The 21,015-nt window shown below is 45.3% G+C and overlaps 1 protein-coding gene across 1 annotated transcript in view; it reads right to left on the minus strand.

Annotated features, from left to right (window-relative positions):
- ZNF618 (zinc finger protein 618) overlaps nt 1-20,980 on the minus strand; it is a 156,736-nt gene extending 135,756 nt beyond the window's left edge. Inside the window, exon 1 of the mRNA XM_088527978.1 lies at nt 20,884-20,980. Coding sequence (XP_088384104.1) covers nt 20,884-20,925 — 42 coding nt within the window. The 5' untranslated portion in view covers nt 20,926-20,980. The remainder of the gene's footprint in view (nt 1-20,883) is intronic.
- Nucleotides 20,981-21,015: the final 35 nt, after the last annotated feature.

Genomic DNA, 21,015 nt, shown 5'->3' on the forward strand with positions numbered 1-21,015 from the left:
GCGCTGGGAATCCGAACCACTCTGCGTAAATGTTGTAACGTTTTAAGGGACAAGTCATAATCTATGAACAATAGATTTGGTTACATTCCCAACAAAGCAAATTCCACCCTCCAGTCAAGATGGGAAACCATCTAACCGACGCTTGTTGACATGAAAAATAAGTCTATTGGTGAGGCATCGTCCGTGCAACCACAGCACCCCATGAACATGACTGAAGGGCTGCACATCGCATTTGCTTGAAATAGTGCTCATTCCCTTCCCAATTTGTTGAAACCCAGATTTGGGTGGCAGCTGGATAAAAAGCAGGAATTCACCGCCCGAATCCACAGAGGCACCAGGACTGGTCTGCAAGCAACGGGAGCCGCTGGACATGGAGACAACTTCTCCAGGCAGCTTGATTTGATGCTGTGACCACTTATCTGGCAGAACAACACAAGGAATTAACCCTCATAAACTCACAAAGCAAAGCACAAGAAGGTCGTCCAAAATCGCTAATCCTGCTCGCCACGTCAAAATAAACAGTTAAGCCCACTTGTCAGGGCAGGCCAAGAAGAGCCCACAGATCTTTCTGCCCAGCAGCATCAACCAGAAGAGTCTTCAAATTTTTCAGTAGTAGAATGAACCCATCTCTCCAAATGAAACATTAACCACCAATGTGGCATCAAGATAGAAGATGGCTTTTAATTACATACATAAAAGAAATCACAACACTGCAGCACTACCATAAGAGCAGCTTGCTAAAAAATAAAATAAAATAAAACACAACACGTTTCTAGGCCCTCTCTGCAGATTTTTTTTAAAAAAATACACACTATATATATATATATTTTCATGTAACCATACATAGTAGGCTTTCTTTTTTACATAACTGCTGGCTTTTATACACAAGTTCCATGATCTTCAAGCCAGAATGCAGTCTGGCTTGTGGCATTACTTGAATTTACATGCCCGAGCAATTTGGAAACGGAAGCTTTGGGAGGCCAAGCATCCAAAAAGCATCCAAAAAAGGTGTTTTTTTTTTTTTAAAATGAGGAACGCCCACTTCCAGGTGACAGGCTTTGTACTCCTATCAAAGGAGACAAAAATATATACCTGACAGTTGCAAAGGCTGTAAGAAAAAGTCAATCCTTCAAAATTCTCCATTACAACAGGTCACCTTTATACGTAACAGGTGAGTGCAGCAATAAGACGTTTTTGTTGTGCAACATGAAGACCTCAAGCTTCTTGGCAAGTTGATCTACCTCTCAGTTAAAAACAAAACAACAACAAATCCCCACAAAATTGATGCCCAAGTGTTCTGCAACCCTCTCTCCTATCTGTGGAATTCCCAATACATGACACAAACTGCATCCTTGGCTCAGGCATTCCTTGCTGCCGCAGCAGCCCTGAGCACCTATCATGACACGGAATGGTCCATGTGCAGATCCTTTGCTCCCCTATCTGCTTCCTCCACCTCCCGTCATCTTCGGTGGCGAGGCTTCCTCTGCTAGCTTCTGTCTGCACCAAATGGATCTAAAGAACCCTTTGAAGTCAAAACAGTCTTAGCAATTAGATCCTCTCTATTTCTTTCTGCCTTTCTAATTATCCTTTTAACTGCCTTCTGCTTATTTTAATAGATCTTCCTATCCTCCTCCTTACCAGACTGTTTATATTTTTAAAAGCATACTGCTTACTGCTTCTAATACTGTTTACATCTTCACTTACATCTTCACTTAGCCACCTCAGCTCAACTGATGCTTTTTGCCCAATTTCAGAGCTAACTCGAGAAAATTTCTTCTCTGATCTCTAAAACACTTTGTAAATATCTCCTTCCCCCCCCCCTTTTACAATACATTTCCTTCACATCTGGGAGAGGGAATGAGGTTTCCTCCAGACCCACGAGGCATTTTGAGAAAATCCATATTCCTATATATTGCTTTAGGCACACTTCCCTCCACTGCCCAGTGTATCGCTTTGGCATTAGAAATATTAAGCAGATTATTAATGACCGTGTCCCATGTGCTCCCTAACTACCTCATTCATTATCATTTCCTGCCTGAAAAAGTAAACAAATAGCCTTTTGTGCTCAATGTTACTATGAATTGCTATGAATTTCATTAGCTATCTCTCTACTAAGGGGAAAAGCCCACGTTGCAGGGCTGTTAGCTCGGGGCTGGCTGATGCCGCTGCGTCCGCCCGGCCAAACCGCCCTGAGCGCTGGGAAGGGAAAGCGCCCGGGGCCCGTGACGCAAACCCCAAATTCACACTGCTTTTGGCTAGCAATTCCAAAAGGAAAAACGGATGAGAGCTGAGAAGGAGGGGGGGAAATGCCCATCTTTCTTTTGGGGACATTGGGAAAACTACTAACCACATTTAATGATACCCCCAGACAGGAGGACACCAGGTAGGCAGCAAGATCCGGAGAGGAAAAATGCAGAAGTGTTACAGGAGAGGCAACGAGGGAACGGCTCCACGGTGTATTAGAGGAAGGATCCCTCGTATTTTGTCTTTCCTGCAATCCTTCCCTAGCCATCTGCTCCTGGGCACCGGGGAGCTGCACGGCAGACACAAAAAGTGAGATCTTTTGTTGATGCACAGAACAGCCATCCTCATGGAGCAGCCGCAGCGCTGCCCTGGCTGACTGCTGGGCTCGCAGGCGCCTCCCGAGCACGAATTCCAGAGAGAAAAAGAAAAGTAAAGACACCAAGGGATGCGGAGGCCACACTTCCCCTTGGTAGCTTGTGCAAATGGATAATCTCCCTGCTGTTCCAAATTTCCACCTCCTGCTCTTAAAAATATTTTGCGTCTTCATTTTGTCATTGCATGTTTGAATTCAGCTTCCAGGTATTGTTTCTTACTACATGGTCTGCTAAAACAGAGGGCAATTTTGGTACCTGCTTTTTTGTTTGTTTTGTATTTTGTTTTTTTAAAATGCACAGAGAACTGGCTCCACAAAGATACAATCAACAAGTCTTAAAAAAAAAAAAAAAAGAAAAGAAAAAAGACGTGCTTTGCCAGGGGTAGTTTCCCAAACTATGGAGCATATCCCAAAGTGTACGGGACCAAAAACCAAACAGCACTTTCTCCAACTCACTGAATTGCCCCATTCCTATCACACTGCATCTTCTCCCACCTTTCAACATCCTAATTCCAGTCCTCCCATTTTCTAAAGAGGTATAGTATTAAAGCACTAGCAACAGGAAAAGATAAAATATCCTTACATGCATATAGGTCTCTCCTGTAAAACCATGGATTGCGTTACCGCATTGCCCATTCCAAGTCCAAGGTCTGGTTTGGGACTTCTGCCCATTAATCCATTCTCCTTATCCCAAAAGCACAATTTCTGGGAATCCAAGAGCTAATTTATAAGAGTTTGATGCTATATACAGGAGTTTACTGCAGAAAGCTGCATGATAGCTCAAAACCAAACAAAAACAACATTGCGCAGGCTCAGCACACTGCACGTCCTCCACTGCTCCCAAAGAACAAACTCTGTTTGATATTCCCACAATTTCCTTCCCTACGCTTTGCTTTGCCCCTCTGCTTTGTCTTTCACTGACTACAACTGCAACAGTGCCCGCCTCTTCTGGAACATTCCCAAAATACTGAAGTGTATTAGGAAAAATATCAATACTGCCATGCTTCCCAGCAGGTTTTTGGGAGACTCCAAGTATCACCCTCGTGCCAGATTGCTGAAAAGTGCTTTTAGCTCCACGCTTCTGCCTAACACCCTCAACAGTTAACGATGGACCAGGAAGCACTTCCTGACATGCGAGACAAATATATCATACCTCTTCTCCACAAATAGCAAATGGTAATATTTATTAAACATGCCTAGTTTTTTGCATTATTATGCATGTTACCTCTCCTCAGTAGCAATAAGTCTATGCAAACCATTATTAGAATTTCTTTTGTTCTTAATATAAACACTTTCTTACTGTTCTTCGCATTAACCGTCACCATTCTTTCCCCTCGTGCTTTTAACTTCCTTTATCAATTCTCCGCACTTGCTAACTTCTAATTCAAGGATAACTGTCATCCCTTCGTTTTGTTATTCCCCTTTTCCATCAACTCCCACCAGCAGAGCAATGCCCAACTCGCGCGGCGCTGCTCCGCAGACCCATGCGGAAGGGTGGTCAACGGGGGACAAGGCAGCAGAGAGAGGAACCTCGGGTCTCACACGGCGCAAGCTGGACCCTAGTTTTAAAGGGGTTTTAGACTGGAGTCAGATCGTGATTTCCTTGCTGTGGACCATCCTTGGCCAAAAGCTGCACGTGAAAGGACACAGGAGAGGATGATGGGTCCTGGACACAAAACAAGTTGTTCAGGGAAAATCTAAAAAGGCTCAGGACCTAAACAGCAGCTTCTTCTGAAATCCTACTAGAATCACCTATATGTCCAGGTGGTTGAGAGCCTCAAGGAATGCCTGGGAGTTAAGTAGCGCTTACACTAAAGGAGAGGGAGCTCCTAGAAGAAAGTCAGACTCCATCAAAACCAAAATGGAACAATATGCCAGCACACAAAGTTCTCCAAAGGACTACTTAAAGTGAAGACTGAGAAAACACCAGTTCAGGTAAGGCATCTTCTACTCATGGTGTCCTTAACATACTGCATTCTTGAAAAAAAAAAAAAAAAAAAAAAAAAAAGCAGCACAGATATTTAGCAAGTCCAGGTAAGAGACAGGAGAACAGACTCAAAGCCCTACAGTCCACGTAGGGCTACACTCGCTCGGCAGAGCAGCCCGTCCTGTCCGAGCAGCAGTAGTGAAGCCAAAGAGGTTTATTGTGTTTGTCACCCTGGTCCGTAGCGCAGGACCTCGCTGGCCTGGAGCACCATCCAAACAAGATCCCGGTGGCGTAGCCGCCAGCAAACTGGGAAGGACTGTGGCACTGTCTCAACACCAAGGGACACCAAAAAGGCTGCAGGCCATTGCAAGGGTAGAAAATGTAATAACAGTAATGGGGCAATTCAGTTAGGTCCACACAGACTTGCAAAAGCCATAGTTTGATGCAGAAATGATAACCTAGATGCCATACACAGCCACTCCTGCCCAGTGCCATGTGCTCTAGGGTTGGACTAGATCTCTAGAGTTCCCTTCCAACCTCAACCAATCTGCCAGTCCATGATCTTCTTGTCATCCAGGTGAAAAATGCAATAAAATCCAGGCAAAGAAATGAAATTGTTGATTACCTCTACCGTGTCACTCGTGGATAATCCAGAGACAAGCAGCAAGGAGCCATGCTCTACAGGAGACCACTCTCTGCCCACCAAGCTCCTCAGCCCATATTAGGCCCAGATGCTCCAAAGCCTCAGCCATGACCCAGCTAGTCCTCTTGGAGCCTCTCGCATTGGTGCGACTCAAGAGACAACAACCAAAAAGCATCTTGTAACAAGGAAACAACTCAGCCAAATCCAAAACTCTGCAGCACACAAAAGCCACATACAAAAGGAAGTTAAATGGAGTTGCTAAAAGGACAGAAAGCTGAAGGTGACATGAAGAACTTGGAGATGTTTATCACCTGCCAAAAGGGGCTGGTTGGAGAGAGAGAAAAAAAAAAAGAGCACAGTTAAACAACAGTGAAAAGAGCCGTTAGAAACACAGAAACATCCTCAGAAAGAAATCAGAATAAGAAGAATGTAAACACGTAAACTTGAGGAAGCTAACTTTAAAACTTAAGACATCAACCAAAAAAAAAAAAAGATAGGAAATCAGATTGATAAAGGAAAAAAGCTAATGAAAAAAGTAGTAAACAAACACCAGCAATTACTAGCAGCTGGTACAAATCAAGCACTTAAGACAGATAAAACCACAGTATAAAAGTCACAACTTCTTGACACCAGTGCTTACTGAGACCTCCTTCTGGACTCTTGTATTCATCAGGCATGGACTGAATATCTGCGTCACACTGATGGGCCACAAAAAAAAGAAAAAAAAAAAAGGCAGAACTGCCCCACAAAATTAGCAATATGGAATGAATAGGGCCAGACAAGATCCACCCAAGAGCTCTAAGGGCATTAAGCTATTAATATTACCTAACACAGTATCACTCTATCAACCTCAGTACCCAAGAAACAGAAAATAACCACTGTGATAGCACTGCTTTGAAAGAGATACAGGGGGTTACAAACCACAGAACATGATTTTTGTACTAAAAAATTAGAACAGTCATTAAAAAAAAAACAGTAAATGTGCACACACAAAGATGATACTTCAGGAAAAAGTGAGGATCGTTCCTGTAGACGGCCATAACTTACAGAGGCTGAACGAGCACGGAGAAAAGGATGAGCAAGTGAGTGATGTCATGTACTTGAACCTCCAAAAAGCCTCCGATACATTTTCCAGACTCTTACAGCAAGCAGCTTTAGGACACTTCCACACACACAGGATAAAAGAGGAAGTCATCTCATTGATTTACAACTGATTAAAGATAGAAAATAAAGGGTAGGAATAGTTCATTACCACAGCAGGGTCGCACCGACATCTGTTCAATACATCAAATAAGATTTGGAAAAGGGATGAGAACTGTGGGGCAACAAAGTTTGCGGATGAAGAAACATTCCGGGGGACAACCAAAACCAAAACTGACTGTGACAAGTTGCAGAAAAGTCTCATGAGAAGAAGTGAGTGGGCGACAAATTAGGAGATGAAATTCAGCATCAATAAATGCAAAATAATACACCGGGGGAAAAACATTTCCAACATCACATACAAAATATCAGTCTCTAAATTAGTCATTAGCATTCACAAAAGCAGCCTAGGAGTCACTGAGGGTACTTCTCTGAGAACATGAGCGCAGTGCTGAAAGGTAGTCAACGGAGCAAGTAAAATACAGCTAATTAATACTAAAGAAACAGAAAGTGTGCCACCGTATTACGCTGAATCCTCAGCACGCTGCACAGGTCTGGACTGCAGCTCAAGAACAACTGTAGAAGACAGACCGAAAGCAGCAAGCAGAGAAGGGCAACCAGGGCAACCTAGGGAGAGCAGGGCCGGTCTGCACACGCGCTGTCCACAAACACGCGGAGAGGTGCACGCTACAAACATGGGCATGGAGAAGGGCATAAAGGATGGCTTGTCACTGCATCTCCAAACAGAAAGATAGGGAACACTAAAAGCACAACAACAAATATCCCCCAAAGAAGTTCAAAGCAAAGGAAGACAAGCGTCTGCCACACTTCTTTTGACCTAAATGAACTGCAGACAAGGTTTTGGAGGCCAGAAACATGCCCAAAGAGAACTGGGAAAGTCACAGAAGAGGCATCCAAGCAAAGCCTAATGACCTCAATGCTGTAAATGGTCCCTTGGACACAGGAAGACCCTAAATCACAAATAGCTGGAGCCAGGGAGCACGTCCCAAGGCAAGGATAACCCCCTGCTTGGCGTTGCTACACTCCTCACTGCAGATATTCCCGCTGCTCCAACGCTGTGCTGGCCAGGCCGTGGACCCATGACACCCGTTCTTCATTTACCTCCTGAGCAATCTTCCTGGGCTGGAGCCCATGCTGTGTACTAAACACTTCGTGCCCCAAGCACATCCGTGAGCACGCCGGGCGCTGCAGCGCTCAGGACCCCGACACGAGCCACCAGCAGCACTCCGTGAGGACGCTGCCCATCCTACCGCCTTCCCCAGGGCTGTATTCTGCCTCCATAGGTCAGAGGTGCATCTTGAACACACTGCAATCAGCCAAATCACTGCCTCAGCCTTCAGTAATGCCAAAATACTGGTAATCCACATCACAGAGAGTTCTGGTGCATATTGACAACAGGATACAAGAAACTCCTAAACATCGGGAGCAGCATTGTGAAATAGTGATGAGAAAGAAACAGCTGTATGATAAACCTGCAGGAGGGGAAAATCAAGCTATTATTAGTAAAGCATCTGTCCTGTACTTGGAGCTATAGAAAACACAGGTATAGGATGATTTCTGCTCCGCAGGGCTTGCTCATGAGGCAACACAGGCGGGAATTTGAGATACTGTTTCTTGTTGCTGTTTACTTAGGAGGTCACCACTCAACATCTGGAGATGGAGGAACGTCAACAGAAGCTGCCAATGGCTTCATCACCTTATGGAAAAAATGCATCCCCTGTAAGGAAGAAGGCAGAAAAGTATCTGCAGGGAGCAGGTAGGTAAAACTACCTCAACCTGGGGCTGGCCCAGCGAAGGAGCAGCAAGTTCACATAAAGAGATGGAGTCAGAAATGTGACTTACAGCAGAACTTCCACACGGCCTCAAAATACAGAGGAGTAAGTGTATAACACGGGAATGCAAAACATTTTAGGAAAATACTGGAAGACAAATCTGTAGAGGTGTCCAGGAGGGGAAAAAATCGGTTATGATCCAACATTTCCCTTTATTAATAGTTCTCACACAGAAATTAGCAACAGTTTTAGCCTGCTTGCTTCTTTCCTCTACAGAGGGGCAGCACCACAGCTGTAAAGAACTGAAACTCCCAAACCAGCTCCAGAAAGAAAAGAGAGCCCCAAATTCTTCGAGTTCACGGCTCACTGTGTGTCTGCTTGAGACAAAAAAAAAAAAGTTTGAAAGTTACAGTGTCCCAAAAAAATGTTTTTGCAGTTTGCTTTTGAAAAATTTCCTATGGCTTTTTTGGTTTGTGGGATCATTAAAATAGCTGAGCTGGGATCGTCATTTACTTCATTGGTTTTGCTAAGAAAACAGCACCTTCTGGTAACAGCGTGGACCTTTGTGGGGGGGAAAAGGTTCTCTGTAATAAAATGGGTTTCAAGTATTGATATGCAAAATAGATCAAAAAATATATTAAAAAAACTATTATAATGTGATCAAAGTTTAAAAAAAATAAATAAATAAAACCACACATGCACTTTGGCAGAAGGGAAACTAAAATGTATTGCTCCTGATGCCAGAATGGTTACAAAGGAAAGCATATACTCACGGAATATATGCCCTGTATTTATTACATAATGTCTCTCTTGCCATAGAGAGAGTTAAGGTAGAAGGATTGTGTGTTTTGGAAACAACATTGGCCTAACACTTGAAAATTACATAAATCCAGAGGAGACAGATAACCTCTTTTTTTTTTTTTTTTTCTATTTTTGGGTGGAAGGAAGGAAGAGCCTTGAGAAATGTAAATATTCTAGTGCCATTTTTCCTCCAGAATGATATTTTACTCATGATAATATTCTTTTAATAAAACTAAATCCTTCTGTCCTGCCTAGGTAGAGGCTCAAGTACAGGAACCCTTTTACTGACTTCAAGCAAAGCTACCTGGGGGAAAATTTAACCAGAAGCAGAAATCCCTGCGAGACTGGTACCTATGTGAATTCCTAAGCAGAAAAAGAATTAAAGCATTGAAGAAAAAACTCCAAATAAACAAACAACAGAAAAAATATCTTAGGAGAAAAAAGTCAAGATACAAATGGAAAATTCCTTCCTGGCTCCATGGATGCTAGTCGCATATTTTATGCTAGAAGCTGAATATCATAAATTTTTACATATATATTTAATTAGGTTAATTTGTAAAACGTAGACATATGTCTGCTTGAAGTAGACAGGAACATTTCATATTATACATTTTAAATATCACATAATGAACTACAATCACAAACATTGTTTATGCTGGAATGGCAAGGCCAGAGAGTTCTCTGCAAAACGAGGAAAACACAAACACATACAGAGTTAGACAAACAAACACGCACAATATGGGGCTGCTATCTGAAAGACGTTATCAGAAGCAAAAAGCAAATGGAGCATTTTCAGCAAAGCCTTTTTTTTTTTTTTTTTTTACTAAGTATTCCAATTAAGACAACTGCATAAAAGAAAACTAAGAATGGAAACACACGCCTGGTTTTAGGAAAAAGGCCTCCTTTTCCTTGATTTTGGGGTGTTTTTTCTTATTTATGAATGACAACATTATTTCCATGAGCTGCAGTAGATTCCAATGGGCTCGTGCCTGCCTTGGCTGTAGTCTTGCTGCTAGTAGCAGACAGTACCATGGTGCTCAGACCATGCATGATATGACTCCACCTCATAAATGCGGTCTGGATATATTTTGTTTTTACCTAATGCAATTTATCTGGATCCAGAGACATGCCGGCTGGGGGAATATACGTTTTGAAATCATTAAGAAGAGACATAATCTCTCTTTTGGTTTTTTTTTTTTTTGGTGGAGGTTTTTAATTGAAAAACAAATAAATATCAAAATCATATTGTGATTTTCAGCCCAATTTTGCCTGATCTAACAGCCACGCAGCCTGGTAAAACCCCAGTGAAGCAGAAGACACTCCAAGGCTCCCGCACGGCCTCCTCGGCCCCGCTTCTCCTTTCCACATCTAGCCTCACCGGCCAAGCTGCCCCTCTCCCTCTCTCCCAGTATTGACGTTCCTCATTTTTCCTTTGCATCTTCCTCCCCAGGCTGGTCCCGGCCCCACACGCTCCTGAGCGCAGCCCTCGCCGCGGCGAGAGCGGGTCCCATCCAAGGTTGTCTCTCCAATAACATCCCAACAAACATGATTAAGGAGAAACGCTAATTCTAACTGCTGCTATCGCCAAGCAGCTGAATTTATAGGCCTTTAAAATAAAGACAGATAAGATGGTAAAAATATCCCTCCCTTGGAGTTAATATGTAGTATGCCTTGGTAGGACTAACTCTAAACAGATAAGTGAAGCCAGATGCTCTGGAACAGTCTAAACACAACCAGGAGTCAAAATACGGCCCGACTGAGGGCTGCGTCGCCTTCAATCATTAATTTCTCCATTGGCAAAGTTCATCGGGAGCCTTGCTGCCCCGCGCCGATTCCAGCGGTGATTCCCACCATCCATCCCCGGTGCAACGTCCTCCTGGCCTCACCATTCCCCCTGCGTCACGTCCACCTCCGTCACCCCCTGCCACCCAGCCCCGGTGACCGATGCCATGGGCTTCGGCACCCCAAGAGCCAGCCCACGGGCTCGCGTTGACAGTGCAGGATGGCCAGCGGAGGAGGAGGCCACCCGCACCGTAGCCGTCCTCAACGCTGCTACAAACCGAGGCCCAGCCGTGCCGCCCAACGCAGCTCTCCAAAATACACACGGAATCCAAAAGCATATTTCATCTTCAGAGAATAATCATCCCATGTGCTTACCATTCACCTTCCTACCCTCCAATTATGAATATCCTAAACGCTGGTAAAAGCCACCAACGGATTAAAGAGCATCAGGACTCAAATTACTGATTTACAGCCAGAAATCAGTAAACGCTCCTGGTTGTGCAGCTGCAGATCTACCAAGGCAGCTTGTGCGCACTGGAATATTGTCAGCTCTGCTTTCTAGCTACACTAAACAGCCTACAGGCTTTTAATATAAGAAATCATACAATTCTGCCTTTTAATCAAAAGGGCGGCTGTAGCTGGATTCATTCTCCCCTCCCGTAGCCAAGTCATTAATGCTTAACTGGGACGTTTAACTTGAGGCTTTGATTTTACGAGTGCACCTCACAGCGTCAGCACCAGCTCACCCTTGCAACGTGCTGTTATTTGTATCACTACAGAGCATCCTGGAGCACGGCCATGACCACGTGTCGCTCCTAATGCCACGAACGTGTTTCACTTCTGGTTCTCTTGCACTAGCAGTGCTGTTGATTTTGACTGCAAAGTTTTGAAAATCAAGGTTTAATACTTCTAAAAATATACGGAAACTAATTAAGCACTTACACTAAAACTGTTCTCAACATACGGTAAACAGAACCCAAGTGACAGGCCTCAAATGCAAGGATACCTAAAGCTCTTTGGAAAGCTTATTTCTGTTGCTATTTTGAGATAGCACAAGATACTACACCCACATAATGAAAGAAAAAGAAGTTAACTCTAAAAACATTACTCATTGGCTGAATATATCCAGTACAATGAATTCACAAGCATTAAAACCATGCCTGAAACTATGATGGTGCCATCCAGGGACCAGAGCAGGATCACGACCACACTTGGCCCTTCACAGCTTTTACCTACAACACTTGCTCAGCAAACTGATACCCACAAATCCATGGGCCCTGATGGGATGCACCCCAGAGTGCTGCGGGAGATGGCAGATGCCATAGCTAAGCCGCTCTCCATCATCTTTGAAAGATCCTGGAGAACGGGGGAGGTGCCGGAAGACTGGAAGAAGGCCAATGTCACGCCAGTCTTCAAAAAAGGCAAGAAGGAGGACCCAGGCAACTCCAGGCCAGTGAGCCTCACCTCCGTCCCCGGAAAAGTGATGGAACGGCTCATACTGGCCGTTGTCTCCAGGCACATGGAGGACAAGAAGGTGCTCAAGAGCAGTCAGCATGGATTCGCCAAGGGGAAATCTTGCTTGACTAACCTGATAGCCTTCTATGATGAAATGACTGGCTGGATAGACGAGGGGAGAGCGGTGGATGTCGTCTATCTCGACTTCACCAAGGCTTTTGACACCGTCCCTCACAACATCCTCCTGGGCAAGCTCCGGAAGTGTGGGATAGATGAGTGGACAGTGAGATGGATTAGGAACTGGCTGGATGGCAGGGCCCAGAGAGTGGTGATCAGCGGTGCAGAGTCTAGTTGGAGGCCTGTGGCTAGCGGGGTCCCCCAGGGGTCAGTCCTTGGTCCAGTCCTGTTCAATTTATTCATCAATGACCTGGATGAAGGCACAGAGTGCTCCCTCAGCAAGTTTGCTGATGACACGAAACTGGGAGGAGTAGCCGATACCCCAGAGGGCTGTGCTGCCATCCAGAGGGACCTGGACAGACTGGACAACTGGGCGGTGAAAAACCTCATGCAATTCAACAAGGCCAAGTGCAAGGTTCTGCACCTGGGGAGGAATAACCCCAGACACCAGTACAGGCTGGGGACCGACCTTGTGGAGAGCAGCTCTGCAGAGAAAGACCTGGGTGTCATGGTGGATGATAAGTTGACCATGAGGCAGCAGTGTGCTCTTGTGACCAAGCAGGCCAATGGGATCCTGGGGTGCATTAAGAAGAGCATCTCCAGCAGGTCGAGGGAGGTGATCCTGCCCCTCTACTCAGCCCTGGTGAGGCCGCATCTGGAGTATTGCGTCCAGTTCTGGGCTCCACAGTACAAGAGGGATGTGGAGCTGCTGGAGAGAGTCCAGCGCAGGGCTACAAGGATGATCAGGGGCCTGGAACATCTGCCCTATGAGGAGAGGCTGAGGGAGCTGGGCCTGTTCAGCCTGGAGAAGAGAAGGCTGAGAGTGGATCTAATCAGTGTATATAAATACCTCAAGGGAGGGAGTGCAGAGGACGGGGATGGTCTCTTTTCAGTGGTGGCCACTGATAGGACTAGAGGAAATGGCCGGAAACTGAAACATCAAAAATTCCATAGGAACTTAAGGAAAAATTTCTTAACAGTGAGGGTGACAGAGCACTGGAACAGGCTGCCCAGAGAGGTTGTAGAGTCTCAAAACCCGCTTGGATGCAGTCCTGTGCCACGTGCTCTAGGTGTCCCTGCGTGTGCAGGGGGGTTGGACTAGATGATCTCTAGAGGTCCCTTCCAACCCTAAGCATTCTATGATTCTATGATGATTCTATGAACTGCTTCAGAAAGGGCTGATGAAATGCGTGTTTCTACACAGCTCTATCAGCTACCGAGATATTAAGCCTTGTGCGATAAACCCCCTCGTTTTTATAAAACAATACATGGTGTGTACGAGCTCACCTGAAGGTCTATACAATACCCCAAGCTTGCTGGAGATCTTTATTTGCCATCGATATGTCGAGTCTCTCAGACATGTCATATATGCATAAACACATACACACACATATTGATTCTTCATCCATATTATTACTTCTCGATGGCTTCGGCAGCTGCTGTCCCCATTGCGAGCGACTCCATTTGCTGCTCCCCTTTATAAGCCCCTTATCAGCACATAAAAAAATCTCCCGGCGTTGCTCTTTCAGCTACGGCTCTATTTTTCACCTTCTGCTAGCCAAATATAGATGTGCAACAAACAAAAGTACTGTGTGTTACAAGCAGGGAAGGCCTTGCCTATATAATTAAATCTTTTGCAGGTACAGTACACTAGCTAAGCCTTCCAAGGCACACATTAAAACAGTGCTTTCGCTGTATCGGTTAGAGAAATAAGACCTAAAAGAAATATTCCCCAAAAGAGCTACACGAGCAGAACTGTACTGCCACTGGTCTATTCCTTCTTGCAACACAGAAACCCCTCTGCACGGGGCGCTTGCTTGGACAGGGTTTACAGAGCGGGTACAGCGGTGACAAGGGGCACCCCGCGCAGGCCAGCGCAGCCACCCAGCCGGTTTGCCAGGAATGATCGTGCACGGCCTTCCTGGTGGCTCTGCCAAGGACAGGGGTGGCACTGCAGGGAGCGCAGCACCCCATGCACCGGCTCTGCCCGCGGCCTGCAACCTGCAGCGCAGGGAAAGGAGCAGCTTCAACCGGCACGATGCAAAGGGAAGGCTGGGGCCCAGCGAAGGCAGCGCAAGCAGCACTGCAATTTTTTGGTATAAAGCCTGATCAGGAGGCGGAGACACCTGGAGCATGGCATGGCGCCAGAAACCCTGGTTTTACCTCTCCCGGGCAAAAAAAAACAAACAAAAAACCCAACACAGCCACCCACTTCTGTGTCCTCTCTGCACAATCTACACTCACCCACAACAGCTGGATCCTGGAGAAAAGGCCTGACGGGAGCCCATGTAGCATTTAGAGATGTACTAACGAACCTAAGTTAAGTGTCAGTCCATTAACCCCCAAAAAACAGATGTAAAGCAGAAAAACTCTCTTACAGAACTTGTTTAAGTAGGGATATAAATATATGTTAGTATCAAGAGTTTGTCTTTCTACAACAACTTGTACTCAGACTGTAGCACACTTCCCCAAAATACACTGCTCTAAATAAGCAGCTTAACAGTTCCCCACTCAAAGAAGGAAGGAAGGAAGCATCTTCTCCTTAAATTCCTTTTCCTGGCTTGTCTTGCAATGCCCACTTTAGGAACAACAGCCAAATAAGTAAAACCCATGTAAAACAGACAGACAAAGTCATATAGTTTGCCTTCCACCTTCAAGTAAATTTATACTTTCAATATTGCCAGTGTATAACAGCCACAGTGCAAATGACCCATACCCACCAATCCCGTATCCGATCAGAACGGTTCGGAGTCCAGGAAAACAAGTTCTGTATGGGAGAAGCGCGTGCTGCTGCCCCCCGCCTGCAGGGAAGATCTGCCACGAGCTCCACTCCACGCACCAACGATGGGGTCAAAACTGCTCAGCAGGACGTGGTAGGTTAAACTCCTCCCGGCAGGACAGCTTGGGTGCAAATACACAACGGTAACACAGAGCATCCAGTGTGACCCCATCCCTGCAAACACCCCATCCAAGGAGCGACGCAGCAGCTACCGCTATCTCCAGCGCACGTCCCAGGAAAGGAGCTGCTCCCGAAAGGAAAGGTCCCACAGCCCTTCCCTCCGCACCCGTCCAGGGCCCCTTTATCACTCATCCAGAGATGACACGTGCAGGAAGGTCTCGGATGCCGCACGACTCTCCGCAACGCAGGCGCGCTACGAGGAGCTCCCAGGGCCCTTGGGAAGCGCCAAACCCTCCTGCTTCCAACCATGCTCCTTGAGCCACAATCTTCCAGAAAATGAGCTGCCACAAGAGCGTCCCATCAGGTCAATTTGCTGTTTGTTATTTATGATTATTTCACATCCTCTTAATTAAACGTTCCTCAACTGAACAGCTCCATTGTCTGAATATTTAATAGATCTATATATACATGTGTATATATGCACACATTTCAACTGCGACTAGTATATATGTATACTAAAAATATATATTTAAGTGCATCTTAAAATATATTTTTATGTGAGTGTAATGTATATATTATATGCATACACACATATAAATAATTTTCTTTCCGCTCCCGTTCTGCTAGAGCTTCATTCCTGACTTTGTACATCAGCTCTTCAAGAAACCTAAGTCACAAGCGCTGCCTCTCCCAAGCAGGACACACGCTCAACACCTTCCCCATACAACACGAGCTGCCATTTTCCCGTGTCCCTCTCTTCCCGCTCCTCGTGCTATGCCTTAAAAATCCATCCCGCATGTGACGGCGGATGAGGCAGAGCCACTGTGACAAGCCGCACCAAAGCGGTGTGCCACTGATAAAAGACACTCTGCAAATGGTTATTTTTCATGCACCATACATGGTAAACAGCATCATTCATTGCTATTCCCTTGCCCCAGACAAATCAATGATTGTTAATGCAAAGTCAACACGTCCAGATGTAGTTTGCATACTAGTTAACCACTAAATTGGCATCGCATAGTACAAAACAATCAAGAGACATTCAAGAAACCAAACAAAAGCAAAACCGAGGCAGATGACTAGCAATTAATCCATAAAAGACTTTTAAAAATTAGAAACTTCTTCCCCACAAAACTCTGTCTGACCAAACTCATTCCATGGCATGGATGCAAAGCTGTAAGACGTCATGCTATAGTTTTAACCTCTCCAAAATTCAGGAATTATGAGAAAACAACGCACTGACGTCCACTGCCAGAAAAGCAAGCTCGACCCGCGGCCACGTTCGCAGCCATCCCCGGGCCGCTCACCCCCCGGCCCTCAGCTTTTCCATGATTATTTGCCACCCTATCTACAATTAGGGCCTAGTCCTGCAAAACAGTCCATAGAAGCCTCCTTAAGGGCAACGACAAACAGCCACGTAAGCAACTGTGGGACTAACCCTTTCAACTTTGGGGAATAACCCTTTCCATTTTGAGGCGTTTTCTCCCTGAAAGCTCCCAGCACAATTAGTAAATAATTTTCTGCACGGATCCAAGGACGAATTCCTAGAGCTCCGTGCCATTTTTGCACACGAAGGCTGCGCTCCAGCAGACCTCTGCGAGACTCTCCGCGCGTACCGGCGGCCCCAGCGTGGAAGACGCCAGCCCAGGCCTCACCAGCGGGGACACCAGCGACGGCGCCACGTCCTCCACAAGGCACTGACGGGAGAAGCCAGCACGAATCCCAGGCCTTTACCTGCAGGAGCTGCACAGCAGGCTTAAAAAATGGTAATACTAATAAAAAAATAAATATTAATCTTTTTTCCAGACGCTAATTTCCCTGCCACACTTGCATAACCCAAAACTTCACCGTGCATCACCGGAGCCACGTGACTGAGCCCGTGGAGCTGCACTATTCCTGGCATGGCATTATGGCAACATATATACTTGAATTATTCTAGAGCTATGTGAATAGGATCATAACATTTTATACCACACTTGTGTAAATATTATCTACTGTTTTAATAATATTATGTCTATTTTCCTGCTGCACTGAGGACTAGGTACTTGAAATGCTTCTTTTTTAAAAATACATTCCGGTTATGTCACGAGGAATAACGTTGATATCGGTTTACACGGCTTTCTTCCCCCCCCCTCCCCCCTTCCCGTTCTGTCAAACAGTGATTTTTTTTAAAACAATAATTATTGATCAACTTTCCAGAAAAAATAAAATCCCTCTGGAAGCAAGACTGCAATGAAAAATTACAAAAAAAAAAAAAAAACCCCATTGCAAGGTTTCTTGGAGAAGGACACTCGCATGCAGAAAGGTTAAGCTCAGAATCCCATTATAACCTCAACTGGAGCTTTTCATCACCAGCGAAACATATAATGGCAGCCGTTGTTAAAAAGAAGCTGCCACGCACAGAGGTAAAGGCTGTGAAGGCTGCAGCACGCACACACCTCCGGCTCCGCTGCATCCCCCAGGTTGCAGCCTGGCACCAACGCACCGCGTGCGAAGCCTCTGCAGAGGAGGGGACGCGCCAACGCGGGGAACACGGCGGCCGGGACCGCACGGGTGCCCCCAGCAGCGCAGAGCGGATTAGGATGGATGCAAACTGGGCCTTACAAGTTTCAATTCCTATATTTCAGGAGAGCACGATAAACTTTAAAGATAAAGCCATAAAAGGTTAGAGTTGTGAGCTAGAACTGAATACATGTCATTATTTATATTTAACGTGCGGTGCCCATCGATTTTCTACCCCCCACCCACACACTGGGGTCTCCCACCAACCTTCCCCCCGAGATTTCTGAAGGGACATGGGGGTGGGCAGAGGAGTGAGGGAAGAAAGGAAAAAGCAGCCTTAAAAGATCTCTGTTACGGAGGGGAAAAAAAAAAAGTACAAAATCTTCAAAGAATTACAGTTAAGCAGTTTATTTTGGTATAATCATAGAGTAAGTTAAAGTTCTGGGGTACAGCTCAAGGAAGGGAATTCCTGGAGAATAAGAATATGAAACAGGCACCACGTTTAAGCTTCCTCGTTGAAACCATGAATAAAAAATTCTCTGGGATTGTTTAATCCAATTTAAAGCATTGTGTATAATTTTTACCCATATGTGCCACTCTGCTCTATCATCTGCACTATTTACTTTGTAACTATAGCCCTTAGTTCATTATTCGCTAAAAAAAGAGATCCAGGAAGAGGGTGGGTCCTTGGGGGGGACGGGGGAGGGGGAATAAATGCAAAAATATAAATATTAAGTTGACATTTCAGGTTATTTTGCCCTACAGCCAAGAATTATCCGACTTTGCAAATTTTTCCATTGACCCCCCCAGCAGCAACCCAAAATGTAAAACAAATAAATGACAGCAGGGTAAAAAAGCAGACTCTGATCCTGAAATTTATCAGCAACTTCTAATTTCAAGTATATATCAGGTTACAGTGAAATTAAATCAAAACAGGAGAGGGAGAGAAAAAAAAGGAAAAAAAAAAAAAACTTTTAAGGGGTTTGAGATTCAGATTTGAAAATTCATTCCAGATTGAAATTTAATTTTTCTTAAATGGATGAATTAAGGTGTTTAAGTGGGGGGTTCCCCACAGTTACGGAAACTCTTTCAAGTTCAAAATTTTTAAAATGTCTTTTTCAAAAAAAAAAAAAAAAATGCTGCAGCTGTGGAGCCAGCCATCTTGATATTTTGTCCCCATTTTAGAGAGGAGACTGTGTCAAGGTTGGTAAAACTCAATGTTGACCTAATCTTTCCCTTCCTCTCCCTCCCCCACTTTTGGGTGGAAAGGCCAAGTATCTCTCCTATATTGCTTTTTTTTTTATTGAAACAATGAATGTTTCAGTGCTCTTTTGTTATTTATTTTTAAAAGATCAATACCAAGACCCCAGGATTCAAGGGCAACCCTACAATAACAAACCAGTGTGTGCACAGTCCCGGACTCACAGGCACCCCCTTAACGGCACAATAACATGAGCAGAGCAGTATAAAAATATATTAACTAAGAAAAAAAAAAGAAAATGAAAAAAAAAGATTTTGATCTCAAACTCCAGGAAGGCTTTGTACTAAGAGTCAAGGAGAAAAAGGATTTTGAAATTATGAGAAATATCTTAACAGAGCCCTTGAAAGGCACTTTAGTTTTACTCTTAAAAAAAATCAAAATTACTAAATCTGTAATTAATTTTTCACAATATTGTTAATTATGCACATTCACATTATCATGGCGGACCTTGTAATAAACCTGTGCAAATACTAGATTTCTCTGATTCACAGTATGTAGAATTTTTACAGTGTTTAAAAAAAAAAAAAAAAAAAGGAAGGAAAAAAAAAAACTATGGAAATTTTTTTTCCTTTACAAAAGAAGGAGGAAATTAAACCCTGGAAACAATGTTTTAATTATGCCAGGAGAAACCATCAGAAAAGCCAAGAAATTCAAAAATAAAACTGACATCTGACTCTCAATTTTGCCTGTCCTCGTGTTTTCCTGGACTGCGTTATGAACCTCATTGTTTAAGGGCAGTTTTGCATGAAATCCAAAAATCACCAAAAGGAAAAAAAAATTGGGTGTGTCCACAAGCAAATTTTCTATGGTCTAATTTTCCTGCAAAACTCCTCATTTGAAACAAATAACTTTCGAGCACTGCAGCAAAAGCAGCCTGGGCACGGCATGCCAAATAAGTTCAAAATTACAATGAATCCAATTCCTAATTGCTCCATAATAGCAATTCTCCTACTTTCCCAAACTCATCGTTTTATTGCTGTTAATCCCTCCGTGCCCACCTCAAACTTGAATTTGCCTGAGCCCCCAGCTGCTTCCCAGCTCTGCTTTCACCCCAGAGAAGGGGGAGGCAGAGCCTGAATTCATTCAAATTCTGGCTTAATTTTCATTTACATATTAACAGGGCTCTGCTTCAAAAAAAAAAAAAAAGAAAAAAAAAGGCACAAAAATAAAAAATTGCCCCAAACCCCCTCCAGGAGTTGGGACAGGAGAGAGAGCCCAAACCCGCTGGGCTCCCCTGCACCACCACAGCAGTGCAAACTTTCCTAAAAAAAAAAAAAAAAAAGAAAAAGAAAAAAAAAAGAAATAGCAGAATATTTCCTCGTTTTTCAATTTTGATTTTTTTTATTTACGAAATAGTCTCCTCTAGGTGGCGTCGTTTTAGTGGAAAGAAAAAAAAAGAAAAAAAAAAAGAAAAACTACCGTTTGGGAGGAAAATTAGGAGGAAAAAAAAAAAGAGAGAAAAAAGAAAAAGAAATTGAGAATGGGAGAGGGAGGAAGAGGGCCGGGGCAGCGGGGACGACCGAGAGGGAGAAGCGGGGCCGGGCCGGGCCGGCGGGAGGAGGCGGGCGGGGGAGGCCGAACCGGGCCGGGCCGGGCCGGGCCGGGCCGGGCGTGCGGGGCGCGGGCCGCGGCCGGTGGCCGCCGACATGGCTGCTGCGCCGCTTTGTTGTGCGAGGCGCTCGGCGGGGCCGGGCGGCCGCGGGCTCCAGGCCGCGGCGGGCGGCCCGGGGGGCGCCGGTGCCGCCGTGCCCCGCCGGCGCCCCCCGCGCACTGCGCTAAAGCGCCGCGCTGCCGCCGGGGCTCCGCGACGGGGCGGCTGCTGCCCTCCCTCCCTCCTCCGCCTCCCCCCGGGGACGCGCCGCGCCGCGCCGGCCGCCGCCGCGTACCTGCGCTGCCGCCGCCGGAGCGGAGCCGTCCGGCTGGTTCATGAGGCTGGGGCGGCGGGAAGGCGAGCCCCGCTCGTCCGGGGCCTGCGCTCCGCTGCGTGCACAATGCCGGCGCCGCCGCCGCTGCTGCTG

The sequence above is a fragment of the Tinamus guttatus genome, unplaced genomic scaffold (genome assembly GCF_059628265.1).
Source record: "Tinamus guttatus ecotype Peru unplaced genomic scaffold, ASM5962826v1 Tinamus_guttatus_pri_ptg000297l, whole genome shotgun sequence".
Classification (NCBI taxonomy): domain Eukaryota; kingdom Metazoa; phylum Chordata; class Aves; order Tinamiformes; family Tinamidae; genus Tinamus; species Tinamus guttatus.